This window comes from Chrysochloris asiatica, unplaced genomic scaffold (genome assembly GCF_000296735.1).
Source record: "Chrysochloris asiatica unplaced genomic scaffold, ChrAsi1.0 scaffold00008, whole genome shotgun sequence".
In the NCBI taxonomy this organism is placed as follows: domain Eukaryota; kingdom Metazoa; phylum Chordata; class Mammalia; order Afrosoricida; family Chrysochloridae; genus Chrysochloris; species Chrysochloris asiatica.
In genome coordinates this window covers 11,291,040-11,308,798 of record NW_006408526.1, presented here as the reverse complement: position 1 = coordinate 11,308,798, position 17,759 = coordinate 11,291,040, and the positions used below count along the sequence as shown (strand labels likewise).

General features: G+C 34.4%; 1 protein-coding gene across 2 annotated transcripts in view; it reads right to left on the bottom strand.

The window, feature by feature from the left end:
- The window catches only part of DYNC2H1 (dynein, cytoplasmic 2, heavy chain 1), a 369,106-nt gene that overhangs the window by 117,611 nt on the left and 233,736 nt on the right, over nt 1-17,759 (bottom strand). For both annotated transcript variants that reach the window (XM_006833779.1, XM_006833780.1), the window contains 4 exons: nt 14,338-14,498; nt 10,624-10,749; nt 7,017-7,127; nt 1,857-2,012 (listed from right to left, as the gene is read on the bottom strand). In XM_006833779.1, coding sequence (XP_006833842.1) covers nt 1,857-2,012; nt 7,017-7,127; nt 10,624-10,749; nt 14,338-14,498 — 554 coding nt within the window. The remainder of the gene's footprint in view (nt 1-1,856; nt 2,013-7,016; nt 7,128-10,623; nt 10,750-14,337; nt 14,499-17,759) is intronic.

The window sequence follows — 17,759 nt, the reverse complement described above, 5'->3', positions numbered from 1 at the left end:
AGTATTTTTATGAGTCAAAATTGACTTGATGACAAAAGGTTTGGTTTTCCAGTTGAACCAAAAACTCCACATTTAGGGATTGACCACCATGAATAAGCATGAAATGATGCAAGTATGGTAATATTCACCCCAACATCCTAATAAAAAAAAAGTGAAAGAGTAAGTGTGCACATTCAATATTCTAAAACTAAAAAAATTATGTACATTGATAGAATGAAATACAAACTATAATTTTGATTAGCCATTTTTATGGACTGCGTTGTGTCCTCCACCTGCTCCAAAAATATCTTGAAGCCCTTTCTCTGGCGTCTGTGAAAGTGAACTTGTTTAGAAATAGTGTCTTTGAAGATGTTATTGGCTACGTTAGGAGGCAATCATGCTGGTGTAGGGTGACTCCTTATAAGACAGACACAGAGAGACAGTGAAAAGGAAAAAGGCTATGTGAGTATGGAGTTCTGCTACAGCTATAGCTGCAGAATATCTGGGGATGCCAGAAACTTCAAAAGACAAAAAAATACTTTCTCTGGAATTTTAAAAGAGGACATCACCATATCCAACAATCTCCAGAAAGTCTTAGTTTAAAATACAAGGTACAGTACTGTGATTCTAATGTCCTATCATTTGGAGTTCAGAAGAACAAATGTGTATATATGTAAATACAAGTAAGAATCATGTAACGTCCATTTGGCCAACATTTAACTGCATATATGTCCCATAACTTTTGTTTTGAGTGATAGCATTGCCCCTTTACTTTATCATTTCCCCTAATGGTCTTAAACACCCCATACCCAGACTCTTGCCGCACTGAGCCATGATGGGTTATAGGAAGATGAGGCAGAGGACATGGCTTTGGGTACGGGCACTCAGGTTTTGTACAATGTGCAGGCAGTGCTGTGGGAGCTGTCAGGCACATGCTGCTCCTACTGCTCAGACAGGCAGAACAGAAAGCTAGGCTGGGTGTGTTCCACTCCCTCCCTATTTGCCTTCTCTCCAACCAAACCCTGCCCTCTCAGCTGCCACCATTACTGCCACCTGCCACTTCTGCTTCTGTCAGAAACTCTAGAAGTAGCAGCAGCAGTGATGAGGACGACCAGAAAGACTCACAAAAGTTGTAGTAAGGAATTCACACAATAGCTAAATTACATAATGTTCTAATTCACAGAAGGTATTCTGGACGTTCAGCAGCACAGTGGTACATAGAGTGTGTCTTACATATTTATACAATATCTCTGAAGGTCATCTAAGATATGGTTAACAGTGGCTGCGCTGGGAACGTAAGAAAGAACATGCCCATAACAACTCCTGGGTTTCTAGTTTGAAGAATCGGCTGAATATTGATACCATTTACAGAGCAGCAATATGCTAAAGGAAAACAGAAATGTGAAGCTTGAGATGTTTATGAGGTAAAAACCATAGACATGGTAAAAAATACTTACTGAGGGTTTATGTTGGCTCACACATTGTTCTACATATTTAAACTTTGGGAGGTGTTAAACAGTTATATCCAGTTTGGAAGATGAGCATAAAAGACTGAATTAGAAATAAAAGTTTGTGAGATAAGAATCAAATTGTGAAGTAATAATAGTTGGTATTTTTGTTATTAGTGAGTCAATTCTGACTCACAAAAACCCAAGTGTGTAGACTAGAACTGTGTTCTACAGGGTGCTCAAAGCACTGAAATTACAGAAAACAGTTCACCAGGCCTTATTTTGGGGTACCTCTTGATGGATCTGAACTGTCAACCTTTTGTTTTATAGCACTTAACCATTTGTGCCACCTGGGAGCTCCTAGCTATGCACACTAATATAAAAAGGTATGTAGGGTTTAAAATATATCCAAGACATAGTCTTACTTACCTGTGGAATATAATTTCTTCTTTCTTGACATGCAGCATGAAACCATGCTAAACTGAAGAGAGCTTGAGCTCGACATGCATTATCTTTTTTGCTAATTTGCTCAGGAGTCCAAGACTCATAAGTACGCATCAAGTTCTTCTTCAAACCTGGAGGTGACTAAAGAAAAAAAAAACAAAAAAAATCAACAAATATCAATACCCTATTGCTTACAACATTAAGATAAATCACTATTTAATATATTTGAGAATATACTTTAATGAAGACATTTTTAAAGCTTATGATGTTTTAAATTATTTTATTATTGTTACTTGAGAATGGTTTCATGGGTCATATCAGCTAATTGGTCTAATGTCTGATAACAGGCTTAGTGCCTCTCTTGTATCTCCTAGTTTGTTGTTTAGTGCCTAGGCTCTTCAAACTTTCAGATGGCCACCCAGTAGAGATCCTGACAATTGATCTCTAATTACCTGGAACAACAGAGGAAGAAGGAGAGTTCAAAACAGGAGGAGAAAAAAAAAATGTGTGGCTAGCTGCATCCAGAAGAATTCTGATCAAATGGGGAGGCAAAGGATTTTAATAGGCCACTTGAGTAAAGAAGAAAGTTAAATGACTAATAATTATAAGGAAAAAATATTTGTTCTCACTAGTAATCAATGAAATTAAATTTAAATTTAATTTTGATGCTGTTTTACAGTCATCTGTTTGGCAAAAAAATGTTAATCTTAATACACTATCATCAAAGTAGTAACACAATATAAATTCTTATACATGACAAGTAGTTGTATAAATTGGTAGAATCATTTTGGGGAATGATTTGCAAATCTATGTAAAATTGAGAATAAGGATATCTTTCAATCTAGAAATTTCATCTCTGTATCTGCCCCTGGAGAAATTACTGCAAGTATGTACATAGAGACATATACCAGAATAATTATTACAAGGCTTATTTAAAATAGTGAACAATTAGAATGACTTAAATATTTACCAACAGAGAAGTGGATAAATAATTTGTTATATATTCACACAATGAATTCAGCTATTCAAAGAACAAAATGAAAACACCCTAAAATAATGAACGAGTAGGTCACAAATTGTATATAAGCTTTGTTATAACTTAGATACAGCTTAGAAACATGAAAAACAATAATATTATTGTTTATGAATATATATTCAATAGTCAAAAAACAAACTAAATTCAGGATAATTACTACATCTGGTGAGTAAAAGGAATAGGAAAGGTAAGATGTGCAATGATGGCTTCAGCTGTAACTGTTATGGCTTTTTAGGTTAGACAAATGAAGTAAATGTGGCTGCATTAATATGGAATAAACATGGCTATAAAGTTGAGCTGTTGTTAAGTGCCATCGAGTTAGTTCTGACCCATAGCGACCCTGTATAGGGTTTCAGAGGAGCAGCTGGTGAGCTTGAACCGATGACCTTGCAGTACAAACGGCTTTGCAGTCTGGCACATTAACCCACCGCACCACACCAGGAGTCCATAAAGTTGAGTAGAATTTTAAAAATTCCTGTCAATTTTGTGTGTTTGAAATATTTTACAATTTAAAAAGGAATATTTACAAGTAAAGACATATGATAATTTATTAAAGTTTTACATGAAATTATTGGCAAATCCCTGTTAAATTCAAGCATTATACATGAAATAAATTAATGGACTGGATGCTGCTTTAAGAGAACAAATTAACTACTGTCACTGTTGTTAGCTCCTTTTGAGGTGAGAAGGTAAGAGCTGAATAAATGGCCTTTTCATAATAGACAGGGTAGTTAACCATTTGAAATACAACCACTCAATTGTCGTTGCGCTGATTTTGGTGATGGTTACACAGCTCTGTGAATATACCAGAAACCATTGCCTTGTAAACTTTAAATGGGTAAATTGATGATGTGTAAATTAATAGAAGGAAATCAGTTGCCAAAAAAAAATGTATACTGTGAGAAAAGTACACAGCTGTACACAGCTCTATCTTAATGCAAAAGCACTTTAGTATTTATAAAATGGTGAAATGGGCTTATTGCTTAAAATTAAAAGTAAATTTTTTAAAATTTAACATGTTTAAATATTATCAAACCAAACCACATCATTAACACTTTCAGTTTGCAAAAAATACACAATGTTAGAGGTTCACCTCATGCTTGTCTCATTTCAAAATCATTAGACACTTCACTATGTTATACACAGTGGTTTCAAATCGTCCACCACCACGCACTGCCACCGAGTCAGTTCCTATTTACAGTGATGCTGTATAGGTTTTGTGAGACTGTAAACCTTTATGTGAGCAGAAATCTTATCTTTCTCTGGCAAATCAGTGGGTGGATTGAACTGCTAACTTTGAACTTAATAGTCAGTACTTATCTTACAATGCCACTAGGACTCCTAATTAGCACACAATAATGAAAACATATTTGCATATTTTTACCATTCACCAGGACATCAATAGTATAATCTCTGATGTTACCCAGCACTAATATATTTGTCTAGTTTTTACTTTACCTTTAATTTAATTTTTTTCTTATTCGTCTTAATTTTATTTTTTTCAAATAATTTTATCCTTAATCCTTGATAGTCATTGTTGTTAAGCACTGTTGAGTCCATTCCAACTCATAAGGACCCTGTATAGGGTTTCTGAGTAGCGGCTGGTAAGCTTGGATCTTGGACATCACAGTTCAAACTGACCTTACAGTCCAGTGCATTAATCCACAGTGCCACACCAGGACTCAAGAGACATAGTACATAGATAACATACTCTCATAGAAAACAGCTTTCATGAGCCTGACACTATACTAGTATTGAAATACTTTATTCAAATAAATCCTTCTGGCTCTAGTAAATATGCTTACTTCTCTTATGAAATTAGATAAGCAGAAGGATATTACTTTTTGACATTCTAACATTTTTATTACATTTTTAAGGACAGCTCAGAGAAGGAATGTGAAAACGACTGCATAACTTGAGAAGTGTAATCGGTGGCACTAAGTGGTAAATGTAAAGACTATTGAGCAGATGTATGTTTTGCTCAGGATAGCCTCAACAGCAAAATAGATAACATGTTTTTACATGCTCATCTACTGTGTGTACAATAATTTGTTCACATTGTATGTTTCACATTATAGAAATAAAATGAAAATTTTCAATTTTTTTTTTAGAAAAACCGCAAAATGAGCCTATTTTTAAAAAGATTATTATTCTAACAAAAAGAAAAACTTTAACATGGGTCCATCTATCCAGGTCATTTTAACTAGCTAGTTTCAAAAGTAAAATTATTTTTCTTTAAAGGGCCTTTAATGTAAAAAGAATAAGTGTAATTCAAGTCACTAATTTAAGAATGACTTGACGGCACTTATCAACAACTACAAAATATCATTTTCTTCTTTGCAATCTTTCTAATTTTGTTTTCATTCTTAATTAAGACTGTGTCTAAAATAAAAAGAAAATGTACCACTGATATATTATACATAGAAATTTATATCTCTAAATGAAAATCTTTCTAAAAGTTTACAAAACACTTATACAACATTGTTTTTAACTTGGCCAAATTTTTTGAGCATTACTGAATACAATATTAAGCGTAAACAAAACAACACATTAGAATTTTATTAAAACACTATGCTAAAGATAGGTAAATAAATACATAATATATATTTAATAAAGAAAATATACTACTAGAAAATATTTGGAAAATGACAAAATGAAAGCACTTATACTCTAAAATATTGAGAAGTGTCAAAATATATTCCTATACTCTATCAACTAACTTATTAATTGACATTTTACATTTATGACATTAAAAAAAAACTACTATCCAACGCTTTTGTGCATGACCAATATTAATTTGACAGTAATGAATGCTGAGGTGCAGGGCAAGGGTAATCCTGATGCTGATGTTTAAGGTTATGTGTCAACTTGGCTAAGTCACTGATTCTCAGTGGTTTGGCAGTTATATTAGGATGAAATTTGAGGAAACTTGGCAGTTATATAATGATTTAATTTGGCAATAACGTAATATTGTAGTCAACCTCATTTTTTATCTGATGTGTTCATCTACCATTTTTGCATAATGCTGATTTTCATATATCAATCTGGTCTTTGACTCATAAACATGTTGATAAATGATGAGTGGGCATACTCAACTGCAGATTTACAAACTTATAATAAATTCAAAATTAATGCAAATAAATATAAAACAACTAAACATTCAGCTTAGTTGATGAAATCAGAAGAAATCAAAACAAACAAAAATTTGAGGAAAGTATGAAGAAATAAACAACAAAAAAGAATATATTCAGTGAATAAAAAAAAAAAATTAAAAAGATACATAAATTCATCACTACCTATGCATCTGTTTTGGGGTACTGGTGTGGTGCTATAGGTTAGGCACTGGATTGCTAACCACAGGTCAGTGGTTTAAACCCACCACTTCTCAGAAATCCTATACAGCGTCGTTAGGAGTTTGAACTGACTCAATGACACTCAACAACAACATGACATCTCATATTTGCAGAAAAAAATCTTAAAACTTTCTCAACTTATCAGAAAGAAAGAAAAATTCTGAAACAAAAATTTAACAATTTTTAAATATGTGTACGTGTGTATATGCATGAGTATATGTACACATACATTGTAATATTTGCTCACATTTAGAACTGCCATTATTACTCAGAAGAGTTAAAATTATCTACATTGTACACTGATTCAAGAAATACAAATTCAGCAATACTTAAAATCAGAATGAAAATTTCCATTAAAGTATTACCTAATATTCTCCCAAAAAAGGCTCCTGAATCAGGTTACCCATTTAGTTCCTTAAAGTATTCAAGCAAAGATTTAAAGTGTCAGGGTCACTATAAGTAGGAACCAACTCGATGGCACTTAACAACATTATAGAGTCCTGGTGTGGTGCTGTTGGAAACGCAGTGGGCTGTTAACTGCAAAGTCAGTGGTTCGAACCCATCAGCTACTCCTTAGAAACCCTATACAGGTTCAATATGAGTTGGAACCAAGTTGACACTTAGTAACAGCAGCATATATATCATACATCTCATCTAAATGGAAAGAGCAGATTTTGTCTAGATACTTGTTTATATAAGGCATGCATAAATAATTTCATGCATACATCTAGTATTCCAAATTTACAACCTTCTTACCTCATATGTTATCTTTAAACTTGACTGTAGTAAAATCGGAGTAAAATTGGGATGAACTTCTGCGGTGAGCCAAAGACGAAAGGTATCTTTAGGTTGAAGTGTATTCAGTTCCTTGTTGATAAAAACAACAGTAACAAACATCTACTTACACATGTGCACATAAAAAAATTATACTTTATCACTGTATTGCTAATGAAGTAATTTTTCATAATGAAACTTTTTTGTGACCTTTTGATAAATGTCTTGATATTCTGTTTTGATGTTTTGATATACATATTGTTTATTTTCATCTTTTCTATTTAATAACATAGCCACTGGCTTAGTGCAATTGTTAAAATATGGAGCCAGGCTGACCGGACAGAAATTCAAACTTTACCACTTATTTGCTGTGTGACTTTGGGCTCTATGACTTAAACTATCTCTAAGAAAGGGTTATAGCACTACCTACCTCACACAAAAACCAAAAACTCATTGCCAACAAGTTGGCTTCAATTCACAGCAACCCTATGGGACAAAGCAGAAGTGTCCCATAGGGTTTCCAAAGCTGTCATTTTTATGGAAGCTGACAGTCACATCTCTGCATCATTCATGGAGCGACTAAAGGGTTTGAACTAGTGACTTTTTGGTTGGCAGCTGAGAGCTTAGTGTCAATAAGCACTTAGAAAAATATATGATAGTAAATACTAAATAAAAGTTAGCAATGATTTTTATGCCTAGGCTCCAGGTTTTCACAGCTTCAATTCATGCTTTCCCAAGTTATAAAATGAAAGTCATTTCCTTAGTGACAATTTTTAGGAGTCCTGGTGTGGCGCTATTAATTGATGCGCTGGACTGCAAGGTTAGTTTGAACCACAAAGTCACCAGTTCAAGCTCACCAGTTGCTCCTCGGAAACCCTATACAGGGTCACGATGGCACTTAACACTAATAAAGTAACGATATTTAGCAGTATTCTACTGCCTATACTTTACATGAAAAAGTTCATCAAACAAATTCATCCATCCATCCCCCACAGACTGTATGCTTCAGGCAATCATTTTATGCCTCTGTATCACTAATGAAGAGTCCTGGTGTAGCGCTGTGTGATAATGCACTACACCACAAGGTAGGTTTGAACCACAGGATCAGCAGTTCAAATTCACCAGCTGCTCCTTGGAAACCATATACAGGGTCACGATGCATCAGAAGTGACTTAATGACACTTAACAACAACAACAAATCATTGCCGACTATATCCCTTCTACCTATGACTCTCTTTGTAAACTGACAAATACTTACTTATCTGTTAAAGAAGCAAATACCATATTTTGAGAACATCTTCTCCAAAACTTGTCTACTACAATCCCAAGCAGAATGAATCACTCCATGGTATTATGTAACTCTTCTTCTCTAATATTCATCATACTACAATATTGTTGTTGAGTGCCATGAAGTCGTTTTCAACTCATAGCAACCCTGTATAGGGTTCCCGAGGACCAGCTGGTAAGTTTGAACCACCAACCTTGCAGTTACAGTTCAGTGTTTCTCCTACATTGCCACACCAGGACCCTATATTACAATATGGCTATTTATTAATATGGTATGTGTCTTCTAAATTAAATTAAGATCAAGGAAAAATTCTTCTTGTAACCAGCAACTAGCACAGCTCCTAGTTTGTTTGTTTTCTCTATATGCTGTATCTATGAATTAAAGGAATGAATGAATAATGAAAGAAATTTTGATAGATCTAAAGATAGTATAGTCTAAAAATTATTTTAATAAATATAATCCTTGTCTCCCACTAACATGCACTAATATTATGTAACATGTAATTAGTTAATATGATCTGAAACATCAAAATATGACAAAAATTGTCATGCTTACTTAACTTATGGATTCTTAAAATGTACAAAATTATATAACACAACTAATAATCTTTAAATGTAAAGTTTATATAAAAATGTTGCTTTGCTAGAAAATCTTAAAAAAAAAGCAAAAGAAACCATATATTTGTGATATAGCTGAATTTATAATACAGTTGGCTCTTTATCAAAACAATGTAAGCAAATTTTAAAAAGAAAAGTGAAACAAATTAACGTGCATAATAGAATCTATATTATATCCTTGAAAAGTACAACGATTTACTTCAAATTGCATTTTATGAAGACCAACAGTTATCAATCAACTGTCTGAAACAGAAAGCAGGATTCAAGTTTTCACACATCATCTTTATGTATTTTAAAAACATGATTTATCAGATATGAATTTTATATTTTTACAAGTGAAAGATTCCTACAGAAAATTCTATTAATGGAATTATATGAATATTCATATAAATCACAGTTCCAAACTCTGTCTTCTTTCCTTTTAATAAAAGTAATGAATCACTATGGTCCATAAATTCATTCACTTAGTCATTAACTCATTTATCAATGATTTTATAACTGTCAATTTATTAGGAATGCATTTTCAACATCTCACAATTTGGCTAGAGACTTCAATTCACTCTAATTAATTCAGTTCAATTCTATTCTATAAGGAGCTTTGACTGTGTAGTGGTTTTGAATCAGCAGTTCGAAACTACCAGCTGTTCCATGGGACAAAGATGAGGCTTTCTGCTCCCATAAAGATTACAGCCTCGGAAACCCTGTACAGGGTCGCTATGGGTCGGAACCGACTCCACGGCACATAACAACAACAACAACAATTCTATTCTATATACTGTATTCTTTATATTACACACTTGTTGTAAAGTGCTGTTACTACTTCTGTTGTTGTTATGAAGCGCTGTTACACACTACTCCCTACAAAATTAATTCATATTAATTTATTACCAACTCCATTGCTAAGGTGCTCTTCTAATGCTCTAAAATTCAAGGGAAAAAGTCTAAACTATTCTTGCACAGTTCTCAGGGTGTTCCATAATCTAGCTCTTCCTAGCCATCTAACTCAGTTTTCCTACACAAGTTCGTATGGCTTTTCCAGTACACTCTACAGGTTCCTTGTCCTAGGCATACACAGTTCCATCACTACATGTTTCTACTGGTGCTGATGGAATTAATCATAAATCTTTTCCAAGAACCTGAACACCAGCCTTAAATCTAGGTTTGCATTTAAAACTTATCCAACAATTTTCTGTCTAAAGGCTATGTTCCTCCTGGGGCCTTTGTATTAAATAAGTGATTACTCCCGTTAGATTCTAGCTTCCATAGGTCTGTAGTTTCCTCTGACCCGTCTATGTCTTTTTCCCTATAGTGACACAGCTGAGCAATTGTATAAAGAGAGTGTAATGCTATAAACAGGTCTTCTATAATCCTTTAAAGCATCTCTCTGTTTTTTTCCTGGAAAAAGCCTCTAAACTTCTCTGTCAATTCTGATGAATAATTTCTTGACTTCCCTTAAATGCTTTTTAAATAGAGAGATTTTGAATCCTACTAAAAGATTCATTCTGCTTTACATAAACGTGCATTTAAGAAGAAAATACTTCACAGACTAAAAATAACTTCTCATTAAATACCAATTTTTAATAAATTCACAAATATTGTATAACATACTTTAATAGTGATGCTACTTCAAGATTATGGAATTGAGTACATGAAATATCTTTTTATCATATTGACTTGAATCTACCTTTTCCAGAACTGGCAGCCATGATACTACGAGATGTAAGTTCTTCAAACAGAGCCAGTCTCCACTGCGGGCACATTCTTTTAACATTTGAATTGCTAAGTCAGCTTGACCCTGACCCATGGCAACCTACAAAAAACAAATAAACAAAAAAACCACACACATAGATTTCCTAATATGTTGTTGATACATGACATTATAAGAGATTCAAAATTATCCTGAACTAACTCAATTATTGTAATCGGGTTCTAAAATTTTAATGAGATATTGATATCTCCTGCTAATGGAAACATTAATTATCTTGTTTTTGTCCTTACATCAATCATATTTTTAATATATTTTTTAAAATGCATTTTTACATATACTTGTAAAATATAGATTAAAATATTGTAGAGAAATTATTGAATCATTTTTTGTACCTTATCCCATTATTTCTTATAACTTCTGTCCTCTCAAATATCAACACTGACCCTTTTGGAAGACTAATATTTTTTATAACTATAGTCTCAGTGGCCTCTTTACATGATTTAACACCAATACTAAAAAGCTCTGGTAGTGTAATGGTTACAAATCAGGCTGCTAACTTCAAGGTCAGCAGTTCAAAACTACCAGCTATTCCACGGGAAAAAGATAAGGCTTTCTGCTCCTGTAAAGATTTACAGCCTTGGAAACCCTGTACAGGGTCACTATGGGTCAGAACCGACTCCACAGCACATAACAACAACCACTACCACTACTACTTACTAGAAATGGACTTTGCTTTTACCTTCTCCAACACTGTACATATTTAGCTCTTAAGCTAAGGGTAGTTTCTTTGTGTAATTATTTTTTATCTAGAAAAACCTAACATGTTATTGGTCCTCAAGATTCTGTCCTCAACCTCGGATCCTTTATTGCTTCTCAGAGAGATATGGAGGAAAGGGGGGGAGAAGACACTGTAAGAAACACGAATCCTGTCTTGCACTAAAGTGCAAGAGAGAGAAAACATGAATACTGATCTCTAGGGAAATTCTATTTCAATTTTTCCAATCCCTCGCATCATCTGCAAGTTATATAGTGGAATAAACTACTTTATAAAATAGAAAGCTCCCAATCATGGAAGATACTCAAATTTAGATAATAGGTTTAGTACATGAGATTTCTGTTCTATTTAATAGCTGAGACTAGGTGATGGCTAAGATTGTATAAAAGAATTAGTTAAGAATCTAAAATGTCTATGTACTACTTACCATAGCAAGTTTAAACTCTTCTGTATGTTTTTAAGTAATAATGTACACAATACTTATATATAAGAATGGTGGTATCTGTAGATATTTTTACATTTCTATATTATTTACAAGTACACATATATTGGTTATCATAGCATAATTTTTTTTAATGATATATGATCAAAACCGGCACAGACTACTTCAAACCACAGTGATTTCTTTCCTCATAACACACACAATATTTCATTGTTGTTTCGCTGATTTCTATACACGCTAATTTTGTTTTTGGATATACTATAAAATCTCTGAGAATAGAAACCATAGATGATTCATTGACTATTAAAGCATATAACAGAAGAGGTAATAAATACTTGTATATTGTTGTTCTAATTTTCATGGTCTCTGGTAGCGTATTAGTTACAAATCGGGCTGTGCACCTCAAGGCCAGCTGTTCCGCGGGAGAAAGATGAGGCTTTCTGCTCCCATAAAGATTTACAGCCTCGGAAACCTTGTGCCGGGTCGCTCTGAGTCAGAACTGACTCCACGGCACATGACCAACCAACCAATATGGTCTAGTGTGGAAGTGCTGGGGCTGTACTGCACGATAAGCAGTCAACCGCAATGTTGGATTGAAACACAAGTTAGGTGGTTCCAACTCATCAGCCACTCCTTGGAAACCCTATATAGGGTCACTATGGGTTCAAACACTAAAGCCAATGATGATGAAATTGAAAAATTTAACCAACTTCTTCAGTCTGAAACTGATGAAACATGAAATCAAGATGTATTGACAATCACTGGCAATTGGAATGCAGAGATTGAAAACAATGACAAAGGATCAGTGATTGGAAAGTATGGCCTTGTTGACAGAAATGATGCTGGCGATTGCATGATATAATTTTATAAGAACAAAGACTTATTAATTCCAAATACCTTTTTTGGAAAACACAAAAGACAATTATATACATGGACCTCACCAGATGAAATACACAGAAATCAAATTTACTACATCTGTGGAAAGAGATGGTGGAAAAGCTCCATAATGTCAACCAAAACAAGGCCAGTGCAAACTGTGGAAGGGATTATCAATTGTTCATATTCCAATTCAGGCTGAAGCCAAAGAAAATTAAAACACCTCCATAAGAGTAAAAATATGACCTTGAATATATCCCACCTGAATTTAGAGATCATCTCAAGAACAGATTTGATGAATTAAACACTAATAATGAAACACCAGAATTGTGGGATGACATCAAGAATATCATACAGGAAGAAATCAAAAGGTCATTAGAAGCCAAAAAAGAAGGAAAAGATGAAAATAGATGTCAGAAGGGTCTCTGAAAATTGTTCTCCAGCATAGCGATGCTAAAGCAAATGGAAGAAATGAGGAGGTAAAAGAGTTGAATAGAAATATTCAAAGGTCAGCTTGAGGAGACAAAGTCAAATATTATAATGAAATGTGCAAAGACATGAAGTTAGAAAACCAAAAGGGAAGAATGTGCTCAGCATTTTTAAAGCTGAAGGAACTGGAGGAAAAAAAAATCAAGCTTTGACTTTCAATATTGATGGATTCTACAGACAAAATATTGAATGATGCAGAAACATCAAAAGAAGATGGAAGGAATGCACGGAGTCATTGTACCAAAAAGAAATGGCTGATGTTCAACCATTTCATGATATTACTATTAATTATTTTCTCAATAAAGAATTATTTATAAACCTATTCAAAATTGGGGTATACTAGCAAGTTAAAATGCTAACCTTTTATGCAAACTGAATTGAAAAAAAAAAAAAAGAAAAGCCTTTTGAAGAAACAGAAGTTCCTAATTTTATATCAGAAAAATTTATATTTTAATTTACTCAAGAAAAATTTTTTCTTTCACTTCAGATTTTGCAAGGAAACACTTCAGAGATTTGTTGTAAAAATTTCCAAAGAAAATGTTTAAATTCTCAAAATGTATACAAGGGTATTAGTTTTCTCTTACTGCTGGAAAAAAATTACCACAGATTTAATGTCTTAATAAAACACAAGTTAACTATCTTATCAGACTTCTAGAGATCAGAAGTGTCACTAGTTAGAAAGTCAAGGTGCCAGGGTTTAAAAATAAAGGAGGACTAGAGAGCTGCATGCCTTCTAGAGGCTGTAAGAAAGAATCGGTCCCTTCTTTTTTTCAATTCTTAAAATTGCCTATATTTCTTTGCTCATGATCCTTTCTCCATCTTAGAGCCAGTAGCATTTCCTTCCTTCCTCTGACTTTCTGGTTTCCTCTTATAAGGGCCCTTGTACTGAGGATAATCCTCAAACTCCTTAACTTAATTACATCTCTGACATCTCTTTTTCCATATAAATTGAAATATTAACAGGTTCTGAAAATTAGGATGTTGGCATCTTTTTGGAGCTATTATTTATTTGGTCTACCACATTAAATATGCCAATTTCACAGCTAGGTCCACATGTGGTCAACTGAACATTCTCAGTAGTAAAAACAGTAGGGCACCGGGAACTGACCTGGTGATAGCATTCTCCACTTCTCTCAGCATTAGCGAGTTCTTGAAGTTCCTGAGAAGGATCAGCACCAGGGGAAATAATGATCAAGATGGGCTCAATTTCTAGTGTCTCTCTGTACAAACGTTTGAGATTAAGGGGCAGTGGAGACAGTTCTTTCAGACCTAAAAGATATATTAACAAAATGAAAATGAAAATGAAAAGAAGTATGTATCAGAAACAGAATCTATTCAAACTAATTTCATGATATATATAATATAGAGTGCCTACATAAATTATAATCACAAAGATACTCATATATTTTCACTATAAACACATGCACGTACTGGTGGTGGCTGTGTGCTGTGGAGTCGATTCGACTCATAGCCACCCTGCACAGGGTTTCCGAGGCTGTAAACCTTATGGGAGCAGAAAGCCTCATCTTTCTCCTGTGGAACAGTTGGTAGTTTTCAATTGCTGACCTTTAGATTAGCAGCCCAACTTGTAAGCACTATGCTACCAGAGATCCTTCATGCACGTATTAGTAATAATTAAATTTATTGAATGCTTACTAAGTGTGCCAGGCATTTTTGCTAAATGCTCTACATTTATGTTGCCATCTAATTATTACAACAACCCTGTGAAATGAGTATCCTGATTAACACATTTAACAGATGAAGAAATACACAGTCAGCACTGTGGTCTCAATATATAGTTTTATCTTCACTTCTTCTTGTTATTAAGTGCCGTTGAGTGGGTTCTGACTCAAAGCGACCCTGGACAGGGGTTCCAAGGAGTGGCTGGTGAGTTTGAACCACTGATCTTGTGGTTCAAACCAACCTTGCGGTCCAGTGGTTATCCTATAGTGCCTCAGGACTACAGCAGATTAAGGGCCATGAGTTCTGACTCATAGCAACCCTGTATAGGGCTTCGGAGGAGCAGCTCATTCATTAGTTTATATAATAATCAGGTTCTGTTGTGTGTTATGCATATAGGAAATCAGAATTCTACACAACATAAGTAACCAACTCCGTTGTCATAATATAAAACGAAGAGTTATGCCAATGTATTAGGGGGAAACAACTGACAAAAAGTGAAAAAATCCATAATTTCAAGGCAAAAATAAATGTCAGCATTAATTTGTTAGTTTAATGACTCTATACAAGTCAAATGCATCATTCCGTAATTTTCTCAACTGTAAAACTGCAATAAAATTCAATCCACAGAAAACCAGAGAAACCAAATGATGCCCAACTACTACTACCAAGTCCACAGCGCATAACCACCACCACCACTACTACCAAATGGTCTAATTAGAATCCCAATATATAAACCATGATAGAAGAGAAGAAAAATGCCTAACAGAACTCAAATTCCTAAAAACTCCAAATTTACTGGACTAGTTCAGACTAGAGAACCTGAGATAATTTTTAAACTATGAACTGTAAACATTTCCTGAGGTCACTATGCTGTGAAAAAACAGATTGGCACACAAAATAAAGGATTCACCATTAATGTAATGCTTCATTTAGAAACCATCTATATGAAATCAAAAGGTCAACAGTTACTCTAAAGCAAAAGCAAAGATACAAAGATAAAGAGACAAGGAAACTAAAGTATGGAACTGGAACAACTATAACACACTTAAAGAGCATGGTAACACACTATCAAAACTATTAACTAATAGCACCGAAGAGTTTGTATGGAAACTGTTCAATGGGAAGCAAATTTCCTTTCAGACACACACAAGAAAACTGGTTCTATTAAAAAATAAATTAATAAAAAGCCTCAATCCACAGGTTGTTGCTCTTTTTAAGTTGAGTTAGTTCCAACTCATAGCAACCCTGTATAGAGAAAGCATTCAAAGAGCAGTTACTCTATGTTTGGAGTCCTGGTGCTGCGCTGCAGGATAATGTGCTGGACCACAAAGTCAGTGTGAACTGCAAGGTCAGTGGTTCAAACCTACAAGCTGTTCCTCAGAAACCCTACACAGGGTTGCTATGGATCAGAACCAACTCAATGGCACTTAATAACAACAACTCTGTGTTCATCATTATATCAGGTAACATTTATTTATCTGTTATTTAATCCACACAAGAATCCTGAAAAACATATCATTATATGAATAAGAAAACTAAGAATTAAAGAAATCTTTATCAAAAAATGTTTTATTACAAGGTTACCCAGCTGCTAATTGCTAATTGAATTCAAAACAATTCATCTGAGCTTTCTCTACTTCACAAATTATAAAATTCTATACAGACAGGAAATAACTATTTCATAAATATGCTTAAATGTTTTCTGTAAAAATGTGAATGTTTCCACTAATGGTTAGTAAAAATCAAGCTGAAGGAGATGTATTTCAATTAAAATAAAATTTATACTTGTTTGAAGCTAAAAACACAGGGAATTAAGTAGAGTATTGTTATTAAGTGTCATCAAGTCAGTTCAAACTCATAACAACCCTGTATAGGGTTTCCAAGCAGTGTCTGGTGGGTTTGAACCACCGACCATGAAGTTAACAGTCCAGTGTTTAGCCTGCAGTGCCACACCAGGACTCCAGAAAAGTAAAGTATTAACAGACTATAAAAGCAAAAACAAAAATGGCAGAATGATTGGCTACTACAAGAATAAGAAAGTTGTTCACTGGGAAGCCATCAAGGCAATCAATCAAGTTCCTTCAGGACAAATCCCCCTCTAAGACTGAAACTCAAAAGGACCACACAAAAAAGGGTGTAAGCTTGCTGACAACCACGTTGGTCTACTTGTTAGTGGAAGAGGGGGAAAGGCAGAAAGAAGAAATGGGCTGAGTTCAACCACATTCCATGGACTCCAATCAACCTACAGTTGAGAGACAGAAGAGGAAGGGCTGGTTGGTCCAAAGTGTGGTGAGACGTGGGGATACCTGAGCCCATGGACAAGGACATAACCACGGAGGGCTAGAGCTGAGAGTGAAACATCCAGATGATATGAAGTGAAGGGAGACACACAAGAATGTCCAAACTTCAGATAGTACCCATTTGACCTAGCCTCAATGGACTAATAATCAGAACTCTACTAGAGGAAGGTATAAAAAACACAAAAAAAAATTTTTGATAAAGGAAATGAGGGTAAATTGCTACAATTTGATGAACTTGACCTATACTCATGGATGTAGTAGCTCAAAATACCAACAGAAAGGGAAGGAGTCTTCACATAAAGTATCAATGCTATCCCCTCTGTAAACAGGGTAGAGGGGGACAGGCAACTTTGACATTGGCTAACTAAAATGAGGGGCTGATAAAAGCACAAAGTGACTGGCTTTCAAGGTTTCAAGAGGTAGTTTAGTTTAAGAGTGTGCGGGTGAAGATAGAATCCCCACTGAATAATTTTCATCTTGTCTAGATGGGTCTGATTAAAAGAGATGGGGATAAGATTCTTGATTCAATAGTGAGTAACTGTTATCG